We start from the raw sequence: 20,190 nt of genomic DNA on the forward strand, positions 1-20,190 counted from the left end.
GTAAATGAACTTAAAAATCGCCCAGGACAGGAAAGTGATGCATTCGTCTGTTTGTTATGTGTTTTAGATGTCAGCCTTGAGTGCAATGACTGCAAAACAACTTGCCCAGTTTACAGCCTACGCTTGCCTACACAACCCGGACGCAATAGTCAAGGTCTTCGACAACATAAACGCCAACCAAGTTGGTGACTTCATGGATGAATTCAACTTGGGTGTACAGCAGGTAAAAGTGCTCAAATCAGTTTACTCCTCATTATTTATGAGTTGCATGCATGCCCAATTATATATATATATTATATATATATATATATATATATATATATATATATATATATATATATATATATATATATATATATATATATATATATATAGAAGTTGGTTGGAACACGCAGGGATTGTTTCCTGAAATGATAAATGTTGTAAATAGGCTTTTTCAACTTTTACAATAATTGAGATTGTGTTTATTTCGTGAACCAAAATACCTAAAACAAAATATGATTGCGACCGGCCTTGTGACTGGCTTTTTGGACAGGACAGGACACCATGTATACACATTCTGACTCAATGATCTTACATTCCCACCGTGATGTTGAGTATCTGTGTGTTGTCTACAAAGCTGACTCTCTAGTTGGCCATTACTTTGTAGTGTGCTGAAAAGATACACATTTGTGGCAAGAGGTTGCAGTCAGAGGGCTACTAGCTTTCTGGAAGCCTCACGTCTAAAGGTCAATGTCAGACTTTTACCAGTTACACAAATCTGTAAAGGCACCCTCTCTCTGACACACACGAGCACCCCACCTCTTCACCTCTTATCCCTCCGTGAGCTGTCTCTTGTCACTTCTCTGAATTAAACACAAATGGCAAGGCTCATTATCTTAACCCACTGAATAGAAACGTTCACCTGAATCTCCAGAAGGAGCAACACACAGGACCAAGCATCTCCCCTGAAACGCAGCAGATGTACATTTGTCAGAGAGAGAGAGAGAGAGAGAGTGTGTGTGTGTGTGTGTGTGTGTGTGTGTGTGTGGGAGGGGGAGGTGTGTATGTGTGCATCTGCTGATAGGCCGTGGACAGCGCGTGGGCATTCTTACCACTCATGTTTTCTCTTAATTTCTTCTCCAACATCGCTACATATGATACAGGCGCCCAGCCACCATACCTGTCACAGGGAGTAAAACCTATAGATCCAACCCAATTTTTTCATTTGTATTTGGGCTTGTTTAGAGGCAATCTAACTAGGTAGCAACAGAGCACTGTACGATGGCGGCTGAGGATTACAACAAAAGTGTAATCCTGCCACAGAGGGGACACATTCTGCCTCTGGTTCTGGGAGGTCCTGGCCCACATGGTAGGAACAGCTGAGGCCCTTAGGTGTTCTCTAGTTACTCCCTACATATTTGGATCTTGAAGACCTTCCTGAACTGCAAGAGTGTTGGGGCTGTCCAAATTGCCTGAATAGTGATCCAGTAGGATTGATAATTTAGCAGGTGCCAGGCCCCAACCTTCCAATACGCAATTACAACCACCCGGGAGGTGATGTGGCGTTGATTTATCCCACCAAAAACTAGATCCACAGTGCATGATCACATTTTCATTTCTCACTGGTCCAAGACGCTTGCTCTGATAATTATCCTCCTAACATCTTTCCTTCTCTTGTTCTTTTCATTTCAGCAAGGACTGACTAAGCTGGCAAACGCCGACGTCAAGTCGATGATACTCGGCGAGTGCATCTGCCGTTTAGGTCCTGGATTGGACGCATTCACCGCTGCCGACTACTACGACTGGCTGAATAACAAATTACACCTCTTCCTTGATATCTTCAATGCAAAGATTCTGGGATTCATGCCAACTGGCATGTCCTGCGACTCTCTCGCTGTCATGTAAGTGCAAATGAAACAGTGATCTGATTCTTTTGGGGGCCTTCCATCATGGGGTAAGCACTGAGACAGCATTCTCGTCGGGTACAGCCAATGAGACTAGGCCTAGCACACCGGGGCCTGGGAATTGGAAAGCTGCTGTTGTGTCACAAGATCACATTCACAGAATACAAGTTGCTCACTTAATAATGCATGCAACATTAATTATTTACAATCTTTTGGAGTGGGATATATGTTTTCTTCAAGCACGTTTCCTAAAATCTTTTCGGTTCCTATTGATTGTTTCGAATGGCAAAGTTTCGGAAAAAAATGCATCGAAAAAATTCATATTTTCTTTTAATGGGGGGTCCCGGTCCACCCCCAACCCCTGTTTTTTAACTCCTTAACACCCATTTTAGTTCAAAAAGAAAAACTTTCCCTCCCAAAAAACTTTTTTTTTGGATGCATTTTTGTTGTAGAAACTTTGGCATTCGAAACTATGTTTTCGAAACAATGCCTGGATACCATCTTTTCGAGATAGCAAGGCAGCGTAATTTCTACTAGGGAATTACTTATCAATAGTCTGTCGGGCAATGAGTATTTCTATCTTGCAGTGCAAAGCCAAGGTTAAAGCCCACATAAAACATGGTTGCGAAGTAGGTTCAAAGCAATAGATCATGCATCCCATTTGTATTGTGGCCTAAAAGAGGCAGCACTAGTCCCAATAATGGCTTTCATGGCATGGCAGGTACTGGGGCATCTGTGGTCAAGGTGAGTTGGAAAGACATGTAAACTGAGCCACTGCTGGGCAACTCTCTGAAGAGCTAGGAGGGATGGGCTGAGCCGGTGACATGCCAGGTCAGTGTTCGTAAAAGGCCCATAGGTCTGGGACAGAGCCCGCCTCATCTTTGAGTCTGTTCTATGCCGGGTCTGTCGAATGTGTATGTGTATGCTAGAAGCAAAGTCAGTGACATATTACTACAAGGACAATTGGTTATAACAGCCTGGTGACTCTGAACGGCTCCTCCGGGTGGGGGGCAGAGCTGATGCCATGCTAGGCTCATTCCTCCGAAAGGCCAGCAAGGTGGGGACAATGTTTGTCACGTGTTGGATAGACGCCTCTTGTAAGCTGACACATCTGGGGCAGAATCAGTCACCTGCCAGGATACTGCTTGCACCTGCAGAATTTAGTCAGTCTCATGTTAGGACTGTACCTTTAAGAGGATGCTATGGCTATGGGGGTGGTTGACTGGAATCCACACTGTATCTATGAACAAATTGGTCGGCCTCAGGCAAAGTGAGTGGCATGGAAGGCCATGGCCGCCTACAGGTTGAAGGGGCTTTGACACACTCGGCCACATGTTAGGGCATTGTCTCTGAAAGGTCAACGAGGCCGGGATGGCATCAGTAATACGTCTTGGATGTGTCTTTGAAAGGCTGGTCAGTTTGAGACACAGCCAGTTATATGCCAGTTTAATTCGCCTGAGAGGCTTCTAGTGGCACAGTCAGCCATGTGCCAGGCCATTGCATATACAAGACCACTGGAATGACGCACAGCCACCCATATGTTGGGCATGCAACCCCTAATCACCTAGTGGGGTTATATTGGTGTGAACCCATATCAACCCTGCTGTTAACCCCAAACTAAGCCTAACACCTGAGGAAGGCTCACAGAGTTGGGTTACAGTCAGATGCTCATTACCCTAACAACTCCAGCCTTAACTCTCCTGTTAAGTGGCAGAGGCATTCTTCAATCAGAAGGGCATAACAGTAAACTGACCTCTTGCTCACTCTATCGGTCAAGCCAACCTGCCAGTACCCTGCCATGAGGTCAAAGGTACTCATGTACTTGGCAGCGCCAAGCTTTTCAATGAGTTCATCTGCCCTATGAATGGGGTGAGCATATGTCTTTGTGACAGAACTCGGCCCCCTGTAGTTCACACAAAAGCAGACTTAAGTCTTCCCACCTCTGGTCTTTTTAGGGACCACTACCACATGGATAGCTCGGGGGCCGGGGTTTGGCTCTATCACTCCTAGGGAAAGCATCTTGGAAACGTCCTCCTTGATGGTGTCCCTGACCGTAACGGACATCCGGTAAGTCATCCTCTTCACTGGCTTACTGTCTCCACGTCATGGGTGCACCAATCTGCGTAACCTGGAGTCAGCAAAAACAGACCAGCAAACTGTCCCAGTCTGTCAGTTGCTCTTCTGAAAAGGTCTGATGCAAGGTTGACACCTTCAACTGACTTCTCTATGCAGGAGGTCTGGGACGGGATCAATCTCCTCCTCAGTCTCTCCATCTGTCACTAACGCCATGACCAAGTCACCCTGGCTATAATGGGCCTTCAGCCGGTTGACATGAAAGACCCTGAACATCTGTTTAGGTCCTTTTACGTCAATGAGATAATTTACATCACAGACTTTTTCCAGCACACAGTAAGGCCCAGTCCACTTCTCCTGAAGGGCACTGGGTTTGACGGGCTCCATAATCCACACCCTCTGGCCTGTAGAATAGACTGTCACTGTGGCCTTCTGATCGTGACAGTGCTTCATCAGCTCCTGACTGGCCTTTAGGTTCTTTGTTGACTGTTCCATTTATTTTGACATTCTAGACGGAAGACCAAGTACATAGTCCACCACATATCATGTAGGGGATGAGGGGTTGACCTCCCATCCCTCTTTCACCAGAGTGAGGGGACCTCGTACAGAGTGTCCAAACAGAAGCTCAAAGGGGCTAAACCCTACCCTGTTCTGTGGCACCTCTTTGTTGGCGAACAGAAGGCATGGCAGGAGAATATCCCAATTTCTCCTCAGGTGCTCTTCCAAGCCACCTATCATGCATTTCAGGGTCTTGCTGAACCGCCCAACAAGCCCATTATTTGTGCATGGAACGAGGTAGAGAACCAGCAGTTGACTCCACACTCTTCCCACATAGCCTTCATATATGCTGATATGAAATGTGATCCCATCAGAAACGACTTCCTTGGGGAATCCAACAGGGGAGAATATCCCAATCAGAGCCTTTGCAACCACAGGGGGTTTGATGCTCCTTAGAGGGACAGCCTCAGGGTACCTTGCGGTGTGGTCTACCTCCACCAAGATGTATCTGTTCCCTGAGTTAGTTTGGGAATTCAAAGGTCCCACAATATCCATGCCTATTCTCTCGAAAGGCCGCCCAACCATGGGTAGTGGAATTAGGGAGGCATTTGTGGCCCCACCTGACTTGCCAGAAGCCTGACAGGACCGGACAATTTCCTTAACATTTATGCCGAACTGCAGCTAGTAAAGGTTCACAGACAACCAGTCTGATGCCTTAGTCTTTCCAAAGTGACCCGCTAAAGGAATCTGATGAGCCAAATACAAAAAGAACTTTCTGTGGCATTGGGGAATCACTAACCTTCTGGTGCCCTCACCCTGAGGGTATTTTGTCTCACTGTACATGAGTCCATCCTCCCAGGACACTTTGAACAGTCAAGGGGCCTCGCCCTAAGCCTGCTGCTCCGCCTGCTTCTGCAGGCACGCCAGAGTGGGACACTTTTTCTGGGCTTTAAAGAAATCAGTCCGATCTGGGCCCCCAGCTGATGCAAACTCATCCAGCTCGGGCAGGCTCTTCAGATCCGAGTTCACCTAGCCCTCCTCCCCAGGTACATGCACAGCGCCAAGCAACTCTGAAGTCACTGTGTCTCCTGCTAACAAAGTACGGTCCTCAGAACCTACCGGCCCCTTTCCCACACAAGTGGGTTGTTCAGCAGTCTGTGGAACTGAACCAGGGACTACTGGCCATGCCGGTCCCTCACAAAAGCTCTCTGGAAGTACTCACGGCCCTAAGTCTCTCAGAGTCTTCAATCAGGCAGCCTCTTTGGCCCTTGATCTGGTAGCCACCACAACTATCTTGGGGTCAGGAAGATCATTACCCAACAGACATGGGACACGGATGAAGTATTTCACCCCTACACATTGCTGGGTCGTTTCACTCGCCAGCTGAAGCCAGCTATCGCCAATGGACACTTACTTTTTCTGTCAAACCCATTGATGCTACAATAGGCCCTTCATATACTGGACTGCTGTACTCACTGCTGGGTGACAGCAGTGAGGCTAGCCTTGGTGTGTCTGACTGCAGGAGTTTTGTGTCCATTGATATAGACATGTTCTAAATACAGTTGAGTATTATTGGGAACTGGGATCTTTTCTGGAGACCCGGTAGCATTCCCACTCAGTGTAACCACCAATCCACATTCAGCCACTCCCTGGCCTAGTGGAAAGTCCTCCTCTAGGAGGCCCAGACTATAAGTCCAACATTCACTGTGGCTTTACTAGGGTAAGACCTTGCAAACAGGATCCCCTTCCTTTGGCCCAGCTCCTTACACACAAAACAACCTTTGTGTGGTTAGAACGTAGTTGTCCAAGTGTTAGGGATGCCTGCACTGTTCTTTTCAGTGTGTACGGCTGAACTACATTTTTGAAATTTCCCTTCATTCTTTTGGGGACTTGACTTTGAAAAAGAGTGGGTTGGACCTTTGTCCTTCCCATCCCTGTTAACTTCTTTGTCCAAAGATTTCCCTTCTGGTTTAGGTTTGCTCGCCTGAGCCTTTTTCTGCACTTGAGTACTCACAAACCTGTCAGCAGACTTTGCAAGCTCCCTAGAGTGTGTAATAGTCTTGTCTGTAAGATGCTAGTGTAGGTCAACCTCACAATTCTTCAATATATGCTCACAACAATCAAATTGTACATCCCTTTAAATGTGTCAACTTTGTTACCAGACACAAGAAAATGTAAGAGAGAGTATAGGCCACAAACATCTCTTAGAAACACAGACTTGCAGAAAGACTCAGCGGATCCCTAACTTCCATTAATTAGATTGTGATGAAAAGCCAGTGAGAGAGGATGTGACATGTGTATCTACCCTGTTCAAGAATCAATCAGAGAGTATCGACTGTTCCTTAATGATCAATCCTCACACCACAGTCAGCCTGTGCCTACACCACTAGTGCTCCCACTCTTTTGTCCATCCACCCTTCTTCCGTTCCCAGATTTCTATATCTCCTTGTAACATTTTCCCATCCCAATCACCCTTTCCTCTCCCTCTTCCGTGTCCTTCACTCAGTGATTCAGCGCAACCTTCTTCACCATCATTTGAAGCCGCGCTCCTCCTTTCCATGGGGCTGGGTCTGGCCCTAGTAGAGTCTAGCTTTGTGTTCTACCCTACTGCACCCCCTCGGGGCCCTCTGAGAATGTCTGCCCTCCCCCTGATACCACCCTCCAACTGCCTACTTCCCTGTCTGAAAGCTGGGCAAGAGGGGTCCGCATTCTGACCTTAGGTCTTCCAATACCCAATCATACAAACCTCATCCCATTCACTCTACTCTAGGTAGAGGCTGCCCCCTTTTGAGCCCTGACATATACAAGTACTGTACATCCATTCTGTCTGACAGTGCCTCTGGTCTAGTGCCCCAACTATCACCCGAGGTACCATGCTAAAGGTCTGCCTACCATCATCTGTGAATGCTCTCTCTGTCATCAAAGGGGGGCATGCCCACACTACCCACTCTCTTCACGGATCCCTCCAGTTCACTGGGTAGGTGCCACTTGGTCTGAATCCATGAGCAGGCACCCCGTGTCTTGTAGAGCCCTCGCTGCTAAATTGCCCGTCCTTCCCCTACCACATCAGTAGTTTGCAGCTCTGTTGCATCTCTGCATTCCTCAATGTGTCTTTACACCTGTGATTGTAAAGCGCTCTGTTGTTTCCCGAAGCTAGGCCCGCACTCAATAAATAACATAATAATAATAACATGTGTGATAACAACTGTCTAATGGGTCCACTTTTCATATTAGAGCCCACGCAAATGCTCCAGTTAGCTACCCAAATCTGTGATTTCCTTCAGACAATAAAAATGTGTCACACAAAAAAATCTTTTCAAATTGTCTCCCTTATTTTCATGTGTGCTTATTTGACACATCAAGCGTTTGCTTTTTTGTGTAACTTAACGTTTTCTTACATTATGTATGCGGCCTGTGTCAAACAATGACTACAACCACGTGACCTTATAACACAGTTTGCTTTGTTGTGTGTTATAGTCTTCAAAGTATGTTTACAAAACCAAACGCATGTTTTAGAGTCAAACTGTTTTGTATGCTAGACCTGTAGTCTTTTATTCAAGACGAGAAAAATAAAGTTACAACAATACACATTTTGCTTAACTTTTTGTCATCATGCTTTATTATGATTTGTGTACTTTTCTAGTCATTATCTAAGAAGAGGTAGTCAAGTTCCTAAGCTGCAGACTGGTCTCAAATGTGGGCTTCAATCCTTAACCGAAGTGTGTGTTTCTGGGCAAATTATTTTATCTCCCTGCTCTTTTTCTACAAAAGGTAGATGTTCCTTAATTTCTTAGAAGTGTGTGCAATTTATAAAATAGCCTCACCCATGGTATTGCTCAATATATAATAATAATAATGACCATTATTGCACATCACAGAATGTTTATCTTGGCTTAATCATGACATTCTCTTGTAATGTAACGTCCCATGATCTCCTCGAGCATCAACAGCTTAAGTCACGCCCTGTGATGTATTTTTCTGTGATGTCACCGTGATGTCAATACATATGCAAATTGGAGGTGAATAAAGGTTGTTTGCCTCGCAAGCCTTATGAGGGACTCTGTCATTGCAATCCACTGATCAAATGATGGGCACTGGTTGGTCGAGAGAGCGGGTGACAATAGCCATGCTCCGCTCTCCCAAAGTCCCAATGCGTGGACAAGATAGTCTCCTCTCCTCCCGGTCACCCATGGCAACAGATAAAGAGATGTGAGTCCTGATTTATCATGGAAGGGGGCTTTGCCATTGGTATGTCGAGTGATAAATAGATGATGCTTTTCATTGTCCCAGCTCCTTTGTCTACTGCTTCAGTCTCTTGAATCTTACTGCAAATGTAAACATGTATCATATAAGGGCCTTTATTTATAACATACATATAGAGAGATAGAGAAGAAAGAGGAGTGCATCTAGCTATGCAAAAAAGAATGACAGGATGAATTCTAATAACCTGCTACTTTCTCTTGGGTGTTTGTAGAGTCAGTTCTCTAAGCAATGCACCTGGAAATGGCAACTATGACATGGACGTTTTGGACTTTATCTTGTCAGTTCTTGGGGTTCATCAAACCGACACAGGTAACAAATTAAAACAGAATGTGTGTGTTACTGTTGTTCCCGGTGAACCATTGAGATCTGAGGGAATATACAAACTTCCAATTAAGTAATATAGATGCCAATATTTATATCAAATCACTTTTTGGGAAAAATGCTAAAGCAAAGTGCACTCAATGCAGAAGTGTAACCACAGGTAGACGTGTTGGTTGGGGGTCTGGAGTACAAGCAAGCAAAAAAAACAGTAGCACTGGGATGAACTGCCACACCTAAAGAGAACACAAAGATTGAAGTGAAACGGATGTCATCCAAAAAGAAGGAAGGCAAGCCCCAAAACCTCTTAGTGGATGGTGCAAGAACTTTGAAAGTTATTTTAAAAGGATGATGGCACGTATGAAGTTTTAACAGCTGCTACAACTCTCCCTAAAGTTACAAAAAAGAAAGGGAAGAAAAGTAAACTGAAGTCTTATGGTTTGAGATCCTTTTGGGCTATAGGGACTACAGGAGTAGATGATCTGAATATTGCAAATGGAGAACAATTGCATATGGGCATAACATCTAGGGTGAAGGATAAGAGGCACAGGGAGGCCTACAAAGAACAGGGGTCATGCAATGGGGAATTCAAAAGAATAATTTGATCTTTGGAAGATACCCAGGCATCTTATCGTCAGAATTTTGGCAAACACATGCAATCGATAGGTAGTGCAGACTTAAGCAGTGATAGGCGAGACAGGCAAGAACATAGACATGCATCAAATACATTAAGCAAGGGTTCCCCCTTGGTGCTTGTAATGGGCTCCTCCAAGTAGAAGGATTTTACCATCTTTAAGGAAGTACCGGGATGGCATTCCATAAATCAGGTGGAATTTCCAGATCATGGAAATTTGGCTGAGGTGAAAATCCATTCTAAGACAACGATTAGCACTAAATTAATTTGTTGAGAAATGGAAACACTGTTGTCACTGAGATTTGATCTGTACTAATCAGGAAGAGTACAAAATGATAGGATCATTATGCAAAAAAAGCATTTTTCTGGACCTAGAGGAACAGAATATGCAGGGTAATATGAGAATATAGATACTTAATTGAAAAATCTGCTTTATGCAGGGTGTTTTGAAAATGTGTACTGTTAGTTTAAAATCATGGCCCTAAAAAGATTTCCATACATGAGCAAGACTGGCTGGCGATTGATTCATCCTTAGCATTGATCAGGATTTGTGGACAAAACACAATATTACACTTGTGAAGGAGGTCCCACTTTTGTGTGTGAAATGTTAATAATTACATATTTCTACAAAATTAGTTATTAAAGTGATTTCAGATATTTTGAGAACGTGGAATAGTGTTAATAGCTCAGGAATGGCCATTAATACAAAACTAACGTATAATACTGTACAACCAAATGGGGTTCTTGGCTGCTATGCCCACTATTCAAAATGGCTTTTTACTCTCTCTATTCGCAAAAAAATGCAGTAAGATCCAGGAAATAATCTGTTTGGCCTTCATTAGTTTTAAAACAGCTTCAACTGTGTGGATAGCTGCATTCTCTGGGCAAAATGTTCTGCTTGTGAGATAAAGGTCTTTTTTAAATGATAATGCTTTACATGAAAATGCATGAGTCAAGGTTGGTCTCTGAGTCGAAGTAAACTATACAAATAGTATGTCCCCACATCAAGGGTTAAAGCCGAGCTGTGTGTTGCCTCTATTACTATTCATACTGTACATTTCAGATTTGGAAGCAAAGCTTACTTTGGTCAGCAATTATATGGCAAAATTCACCAGCCAACATATTTTTTATTTGGCATACTTCAAGGGTACATGATTTCTAGATTCCACCCCTGTTCTGTAGACTGGTCTCTTACTGGTGTGATAAGGTTGAATTTGAGGATAATTTCTGTTATTTAGATATTTACTTTGATGAAATAGTCACTAAAACCTTTGCTATTACATTTGCAGCAAAAGCACAAACCACAATAGGAGCATTACACCAATGTGATTAAAATTTTGGAGGATATCTCTTTGATCCCTGAGGAAGGCATATCAGCAAAAATGAGTTTCCCTGGTTTGATATGAAAAGGAAAATAGATTTGAGCTCTTGGAATTATGGTTCGATAAACTGAGTATTAAATGGTGACACACATTGTTAGGTTGTTAGGATAATGACGAGGCACGCCAGTACAGATAGTACGTAAAGAATGCAATGTATTCTCTATTGCCACTTTATTAAATACATTTATCTAGATATAACAGTTTCTAAAACACATACAATCTTATCAATTACAGGCTTAGCATTTAATGAAGCTCTTCGTCGATAAGGCTAACTTTTAAGAAATCAAATGTTACGTTTTGACAGGAATTGTCATGAAAACAGATCGGGTGTCTTCAAAAGTACATTTTTTATTCTGAAGAAAACTATAAAAAAATCTTTACTTTTGGATTGGTTTAATAATTGTTCGTATTTAACTATGGCGAGGTGTATTATTGAATACATGAAGGTATTTTCTCAGTATGGCTCAGATCATACCTGAATTTTTTCCTGATAAAAATAAAAGACACGTTTTCACACAAGTTAGACTGAACCAACCTGGAACATTAGGGATGATTGGACCTGTAACAATTATGCGACTGAAAAATCGTAATTGCATATTATGTAAAAGTAATAAGCTGTTTAAAGCCTTTAAACATTTGTTTTATCCAAAGTACATGTTTAGAATGTTTACAAAGCAACATTTTTGGGAGATTGGTAAATGGCCACGTTTTTTCACCTACAATTTGATTTTGGGAATGACTTAAGCGGGATGCATTGTTGCATTAGGTCTGGCAATGGCAAATTAGTGGCATACGGTTGTGTATATGTTGAAAGGATGCATGGAAAATGTGTGATGATTAGTAATATGTTTACAAGAGCTATTCAGATAATTTCTTCTGTGATTACTGGTAGACCAGAATTACATGTTGAATTTAAATTATTCATTTTATGAAGTTTAAACGACTTATTTTAGATTGATTTTTTAGTGATGGATCAGATGATGAATTTAAATCAGGAATTTTACACTGACAGTTTGCTAAGATATAAATTGGTGTGTAAGGTTTAATGTGGAAAGAAAATCACACATTAATAAATACAAAAGCACAATCATCACAAAGAAATATAGTCCGGTAATCATTCTCCAGCTTTCTCCCTTTCAAAAACAGTTGTGGCAAATTCTCTTATAAGAGGGCTGCAATGTTTTCCCTCTTATTAGAACTTCAATGTGGTTATTTTCCCCACATTGGAAGTTAACTACCACTTCCCCCAGGTTAAAAGGGTCATTGGTATAGTCAACAGCTTTGGAATTTGTGTAGGAATTGGATAGGCATCTGCCAGACATTCATCATTGCCAGCTATGCCGTATTATGCCCGGTAATACCAATATTTCTTAGATGGGGCCAAGATATGACCTGGTCCTCACATCATCTATTAGGTTTTCCATCCCAAACCCCTGTACTCCCACAATTGCCAGGGATTGCCAATAATGGCTGGGTGGGTATTGTCATCAAATGGTCAGCTATTCAGAACATTGCCATGAGGAGACGAGGGACACCATGCAGTACTCCAACTACTTTTTTCAGAAGGAGATGAGCATGGGGATTCTGCTCTCTCCATGCCTCCAGCAGAATACACTCCACATTATTCTGTGCTGTGTGGAACATTTGCAGTGCGCGGCTTCGCATTTAGAAGGATGCACATCATGGAATATTTGCGCTACAGTACTATGTCGAGTCAATCCCCTCTGCCCGCAAGCATTTATATACCATAAATTGAAAATTGATAGTTGCTCCATCTGCCACATTGAGTTACTGCAACTCTGGCTCAAGACATTCCCATTTCAGCTATATAAGAATGTGTATTCATTTTTTCTTTGGACTAGATCTGTAAGAGGAAACAATAGTGGCTTCATATCACTCGATGGCAACGTTTTGCTATAGTGATAGTTATAGTGATAGGCAGGAATTGCATAGATCAAGCACGTAATGGTTTCGGCATGCAGTGTGGCAAAGAGTTAATGAATTTATGATTGCCGCTTCTTGAGATGCAAGACTGCACATCAGCCCTTAGTTGTTAGAGCTATGAAGAGGGACTTGTAGTCAACCCACTATTTTAATGTAGACAGTAGAATGTCAGCAACAGTGTCCAGTGCAGGACAGTCCTACCTGGAGAAGTGTGACGACCAGAGACAAATTGTTACCCACTGTTACCTGCTGGGAGGCTATATGTACAGTGGAGCGAGCAGAATCCACCAAGACCCCTGTTATCCCGTAAAGTGATAACAACCCACCATGGCAGGAGAGCGCACCTGCATCTAGAGGTCCCATGGGTGCCACCCAACCAGGAGGACTCAGTGAGTGTCCTGGAGCCAAGGGGTGAGTACCTGCAGTTGGATAGTGTACCTGGGGCTGATGGAGTTGTGCATGCAGTATAGATATTTGTATTGTGTTTAGCAGGTAGAATGTCCTTGTGTTTGCAGGAACATCCGAAGTCCACTATTAAGAGTGTTGGAGAAGAGGTGATCTGCAGAGCCTGTTCCTGCAATCCCATTAAAATTCAAAAAGTAGGATACTTCCCTTCTTATATGTGCCATTTTTTCCTGGCACTCCCCCGCTTTGGCACTGACATGAGGTAACTGTGACTCCAAGGAAAACTCTTTGTGAGTCTGCCTTATTGACATTGTGCAACACCGAAATATATGTCCAAATCGGAGGACCCCCATCACAACTTTGAAAGGTTGAGAGCTGTTTGTTCCATTGAATCGCTGGTGTAACATCAACTTTCCATAGAAATTAGTTTGACTGAATTCTTGTTCTTCGCGGTCACTGAAGGAAAATGTTCTTTCTTTGCTTTTCTGAAAAAACTAAAATGAAGCTTGAACTGCTCCTCCCCCGATTTGTGCACCTGTTTTAAATATCTTTTATGGTTAACTAACACTGGCATGCAGCTTTCTGATACCCCAGCCCCATGTGTGCCTAGTTGGCACATGGTACTTCACTCCAGATGTTCTTATATGCTGCCTTTGAAGTAGTAGCCTGTGGATTGCCATGGCATTTCAGACTCCTTTATGATAGTTTGTTCATCATGTAATAATATATTGTGTCTCAGAAAATATAAATTGACGGTGTAAATCCAGCCCCCACAAAGCCCTTTCCCTTCCATCTCGGGTGGCATTTCAAGCAAAACCCATGAAGCCCACCACCAGCTTATCTGCACTAACCGCCCAACTCCCCTCTCTTGCCTTCGCCCTCAGCACTACCCTACGTAAATACATAAATGTTAACTAGGTGAATACTGGCTTTAGGGATCATAATAAAACATGTACAACATAATAGTTTCTGTCATCGCGTCCCTGTCTCTTGTTTCTCACTCTTATCCCTTCATCATCCGGTATACTTCATTCGATCTTTTTTTGTAAACAATTTTTATTGTTTTATCAACAAAAACTCCAAACATTACAAACTATAAGGACATTCACATGTATGCTTAAATCATTATATTACAAGTTAAACATTTCGGTCCTTCCCCCCTCCCAACCCCTTAACTCGAGCGTCATTGTCCTACTTATCTCCAGGCGTGTCTACTTCAATTATTGCTTCCGTATCATCTTCACTATGGTCAGCCTGGGAGGGTCCTATCATCGAGGCCACCAATTGTCTCCATGCTATTAGGGGTCCCACCTCCTACCCCCCCCCTGCTGACTGCTTCGTACCAAGCAGCCGTTTTTGCCTCTGCCCATTTCATGAGGTCCGACCACCACATCTCAATTGTAGGCCGTTGGGCTGCCTTCCAGCACATTGCGAGTCTCCGTTTGGCCAGAATGTAGGCCAGGTCTTTCATTTTACTGATGTGCTTCAGGTTACGTGGCCTGGTGAAACTCCCCAGCATGCATGCCTAAGCTGACTCTACCTCTAAAGTAATTCCTTTTTCCGCAAGGCGTATCTTCAGCTACGTCCAAAACCTCCCCACATCCGGGCATTGTGATCTGCGCATGCCGCTATGTTCGGGGCCACCTCTTTTTCCAAATCACCTGTGCATTCAGCCAGCGCTCTGACATCTTGCCGGAGGAGGTTTACCTCTTCTTGTACTGCCCCGACTTTGAGCTCTAGTGCGGCCTTCAGCTCGTTCATGACCAGTCCTATTTTGGTTTCCCAGGCCACTTTTAAGTCAGCAATCACAGCAAGGATCTCCTGGTCTCTGCTCATAGTGTCCATGCTCCCAGAGGGGGTTTTGTCTTTGCTCATGGTCCCTTCTACACCCAGCGATGTCCTGGCATATTCATCAAGCGTGGTTTGCTTGCCCTTCGCTCTAGGCAGTGTGCTGGACATCTCTGTGTATCCGGGCTGCATATATGAGCCCGGCCACTTGAGGTCTCTGGCCTTCGCAAGATTAGACTGCTTCTGGTGCCTGGGCCCTGATAAGCGGTATTAGGAGATCTCTTATATGGCCAGATCTGCTCCTGGAGTGGGCTGTGTCCTCCCACGTAAATGTTCTAGTTGGTCACCGTTGCCCCCTGCACTTAGGTAGTAATTGTGGAGCTCGGTGCCAGGCACGCTTCTCTGCGCCCCCCCTGTATGCCTACTGCCCAGGCTAGGGGGTGTCTCCCTCGCCACTGCCTTTATGACAACTGTGCATTGTTCTGAATCATGAGGGGCATGTTGACAATTTTAAATGTCTGTACTGTCCAACTAATTTGTGTGGGCACGTCACTTGCACCCAGGTGTTCCAGCACTGCTCCCACCCGGATTCCTCTTTGTGCGTATGCAGCTGGTCCTGCCTTGGTCAGCTCCAATAGACTTGAACGCTCCCAGCTGCCTCCAGGCGAGATTCTGAGTTGCGAGGCTCAGTTCCTCAAATCACAATAGGTTGGCCTGGATACAAATGTCGCGGCCGCTTGTCTATTCTCTCGGCGGCCTCACCTCCCGGCGCGCATCTCTTGTAGTGCGCTCGCCGGAGCCCGTGAGGTGGAGACAATGATGCGCTCCGGACAGGCCCGGCCTCTTCGTTATCCACACACAACGCTCCTCGTCACGGGCAGACCCCACTCGGTTCCCGCAGGCACACGCTGGCTCCCCAACTCGCAGGATTACAGCTCTGCACCACTGGACCAGCCACGGGCCCCCATTCCGGGAGCCCAACTCTCCCCGCGCACCTCCGGCACAGTCCAGACATGGGCCAGACTCTTCTTTGTTCGTCAGCCGTTCAAGCAGCGGCCATTTTCCCTTTGTGTGCCGCAAACCCTCGTGTTCCTAAGCAGGCTCTAATATCTCTTCCACGCAGGCGGTCCGCGTATTATCTTCCCAGGATATGCACCGCTGCTTCCCCTGCACGGGCGACTATTTGTAGGCTGAATCTTGCGAATATAGCACGATTAACACAGGATGTTGTTCGGATTGGCCGGAGCCCTGGTCGGACACGTCCTCTTACATGGCTTCTTAGCCACTCCCCTCACTTCATTCAATCTTATGCTTGACACCTTATCCAAGGACTGCCTCTATTCACTCTGATTGTCTACTTCATTTATGATCCAAATGACAGCATTGACCTCCAATAAATAGAAATACAAGGTGCACTTCTCGAGTACTCGTCTAGAAGTAACTATAGAGTAACTTTAAACGTGAGAGGACCTCCTCAAAGATGAGATCATCCTTTTCCACATTTGGGGTGCACCAGTGTGATTCAGGTTGCACGTCTTGGGGATAGGGGGGGACTCCTTTGTAGGGGGCTTGTAAGCAGGATCATGTAATAGAGACAGAGCGACCAGTCTAATTCAATTTTTTGAGCTGTGGCTGCTGGAGTAATAGAATAATTTGGTCAAAAAGCATAACATTATAACAGTGTGTGCATTGGACTCACAGTGAAAGCAAGCGGCTTAGCTATGCCTTCCTTGTACCGCGTTTGGATATGAAAATGACCATGTGGCAGATTTTCAGATGCAACTCCTATGAACATAACGACTGCAAAATCTTTCGATAAGTGCATGTTATCGTGATTTACATGACATATTTGAGGCCATGGCTTGTGCTCTGACTCGGGAGTCATGCCAGACTACTGGCTTGGCTCGCTGTAAACATGTTGGGCCTCATTATAACCCAGGCAGGACGGGGTTAACGGCGCCAGTAAAGGTGCCGGCGCATCAACCCCGTCCTGCTTGATTACGAGGTCCCCTCACTGGACCCGGTGTGCACGTCTGGTTTCACCAGACATGCAGAGCAGGTCCCGCGAGGGGAGGAGGGAGCAAACAACTGGCCGCTCATAATCGGCCCGTGGTTTGCTCCCTTGCCCATTCACATTCTGCCCCCTGGGGGCTGAATGGGAATGGGGAAGGTCCGGGTTCCTAGAAGGAGGAATTACCGGGCCTTCCAAACTCGGAATGGCCCGGTAATTCCTCATTCTGGGAACCCGGACCTGGACGTGATTTCGACGGCAACCATGCCGCCAATAGCGGCATGGCTACCGCCAAGGTCATAATGAGCCCCGTTGTGTCTTGTCCGCCTCTAGGATTACACTATGCTCAGTAAATGTATCATTGTATTAAAATATCTTTAATTTTTCTATAGGCGTGGCATGCTACAATGGAAGCACTACAGACAGCCAGTGGTTGTTGACCTTCTTTGGACAGTTTTCTGCTTTGGCTAGCATTGATAACTTCATTAGCTTAAAGCGTAACTTCGTTGGGGTGAGTAGTCCAGCAATAACCTCACTCATTCTTTCTGCCTCTCAGACACCCATCACGCATCTATGCCAGTCTTTGATACTCCTCCTTCTTGCTCCTCATTGACTCCTCTCTTTCCCCCTCAATGTCTACTCTCGTTCCTACTGCCTACCTGCTCCTAGTTCACTCTTTCTACCTCATTTTCTATCGCACTCTCTTTCTAAGTGTTTATAGGGTTGTCCTTGCGCAGAATGATCCATCTGGGGTGCTGGTAAACCAGCAAATCCAGTATATTGAGTGAGTGCTCAGTGTAGGGTGCAAAGTTTTTATAGCCAGGAAGAGGCTCTGTGCTATACTGAGATGTGCTTGGACAGAACTGGGTGACTAACTTGGTCTTCTAAAAGAGCGCAGGGGATCTTGTCATGACGTGAGCGAATGAGTGAGTGAGCGAGTGGGCGAATCTGTGAGTGGTTTTTGCAGCACACAGCTTTGAACCACATGAGTGCACTATCAGGTAAAACATTAAGTGAAGACGATGAAGGAAAAGGAAGAAAACAGCTGCATACTGTAAGAATAAATGGACGGCACAAGTAGGTTTCAATATCTTAGATCCTGCTTGCGCATTCTCATTACACAGATAGTGCGTGTTTCATAAAGCGTGGCCCCTAGTCACAATCCTATCATTACAGCATAAACAAAAATATACAAATGAAAATCATTCAACAAGCATTAAAGCAATATACAATACATACAGAAACCTCCTTCCTCCATTCAACCAAATTTAAGAAAAAGAGAGCTACATTTTTGCTGTCCCCTGCTTTTTCAACAACTCAAATTCTTTGACGGAGGGCACTATCTGTTGGTAATTGCTTACTGCCCAAAACCTTTAGGCAATGTGTTGTAATTAGGGGTGTCCTGAATATCAGTTTCGAGTAAGTATTCGGCAGAATGTCGGCTGAAAACCAGCTATTTTGTTTCAGCTGAATACTTCCTAGTACACTTACTCGAAGTCGAATTCCAGTACACTTTCTATGATTAGCTATCTCTCACTGTTAGCTAATCAAAGAATGTAGGGCCAGGCTGAAGAGGCCAAATAAGGTCTTTCCGACCCTGTTGCTAGGGGGCTAGTGGGATTTGGCACAGCGGCCCCGTTGCTACATTACATTATTTAAACAAATCACTATCGGGGCAAGGCCCCGCACCAAGACCTGCCGACCCCCAGCACAATGTGGGGGGTCGCTGTGTCTTGCCCTGGTGGCCTCTGCAGTAGAATTTGTTTAAGGGGTGGGGGATGCTCCTCTGATTAATAAAAAAAAAGGAAGCTGCAGGGGCCAACAGAGCAAGCCCTGGTGACCCCTCCAATAGTGCTGAGGGGCTGCTTTGCCCTCGCGCCCCTAGCCACTCAATAAAAAACTAAATGCAGCTGCAGGGGCCACCAGGACAAGACCTGGCGACCCAGAGATTTGTTGCTGGCGAGATCTCCAGCCCTTTCCCTAGCAGCCCCCCCCCCTCATTTATTTAAAAAATGCCGCTGCAAGGGCTGCCAGGGTATGCCCCAGCAACCCCTGACATTTGTTGCAGGGGGTATCACCGGGCCTTGCACTGGCAGCCTCCCCACTCATTAAAAAAAATATGCAGCCGAATTTATTATAGGAGCGTTGGCCACCAGTGATGGTGACCGTGTTGGCTAGGCAGGGGTGAGCATACAAATGTCAACTTTGTAAAGGATGCAGCTGGTCTTGAAGGTAATGGGCCTCATTGCAAGTAAGGCAGTGTGGGAAATAACTGCGGTAATGCAGTAGTAATGTCGTTGCCACGGCATTACTGTCACATTACTGCACCACCATCCTACAACTTTGGTGGTTAGGTGCAGGAAAAACCACCAGAAAATGCTGTAGGTAATTCTGCCACCTTGTCACCAAATGCTGGCAAAATCGGCAGAATTACCACCAGCAGAAATATCGCCAGTGGTGATACCGCTGAAATCCCCTTAGTGTCCAATGTACTCCATAAATGGGCACAAACACTGCCATACAGCCATTTATAATCCAGCGGTTATTCCGATGGACTAGGTGGAGGTGACAGTAATTACATTTGCCAGTATTCTGGCAGATTTACCAATGCAATACCACCAAACTTGTGATGTGGCCCAATCTGTGTTTCTATGGTCAACCTATGTTGTACGATGAGTGTGTGCGTAATGTGGTAAAATATGTTGAAACCTTAGTTGAGGTGGTCTGCAGCATGGAGGACGCTTCTCATTGTTACCAGGGTAACGGTGAGTAGGTTGGTGAATAGGGCATTCCCACCATCCAGGTGAGAAAATACTGTTGATAAGTTCCCCGGTCCAGGGACTACGGTACCAGTAAGCTTGCCAGTACCGTAGTTCCCGGACCGGCCAACTACGAGTTCTGATCATGGGTGCCATTATGGCCGCCAGGTCTGACCTGGCGGCTGTACCGGCACCCACGAGCAGAGCATGTCAGATGCACCGGCACAAT

General features: G+C 45.0%; 1 protein-coding gene across 2 annotated transcripts in view; it reads left to right on the forward strand.

The window, feature by feature from the left end:
- Window positions 1-20,190, forward strand: part of LOC138569361 (uncharacterized) — a 309,424-nt gene that overhangs the window by 257,656 nt on the left and 31,578 nt on the right. For both annotated transcript variants that reach the window (XM_069647278.1, XM_069647279.1), the window contains exons 46-49: window positions 68-223; window positions 1,675-1,883; window positions 8,932-9,029; window positions 17,595-17,713. In XM_069647278.1, coding sequence (XP_069503379.1) covers window positions 68-223; window positions 1,675-1,883; window positions 8,932-9,029; window positions 17,595-17,713 — 582 coding nt within the window. The remainder of the gene's footprint in view (window positions 1-67; window positions 224-1,674; window positions 1,884-8,931; window positions 9,030-17,594; window positions 17,714-20,190) is intronic.

Source organism: Ambystoma mexicanum, chromosome 2q (assembly GCF_040938575.1).
Source record: "Ambystoma mexicanum isolate Mex_15411 chromosome 2q, UKY_AmexF1_1, whole genome shotgun sequence".
NCBI classification, from domain to species: domain Eukaryota; kingdom Metazoa; phylum Chordata; class Amphibia; order Caudata; family Ambystomatidae; genus Ambystoma; species Ambystoma mexicanum.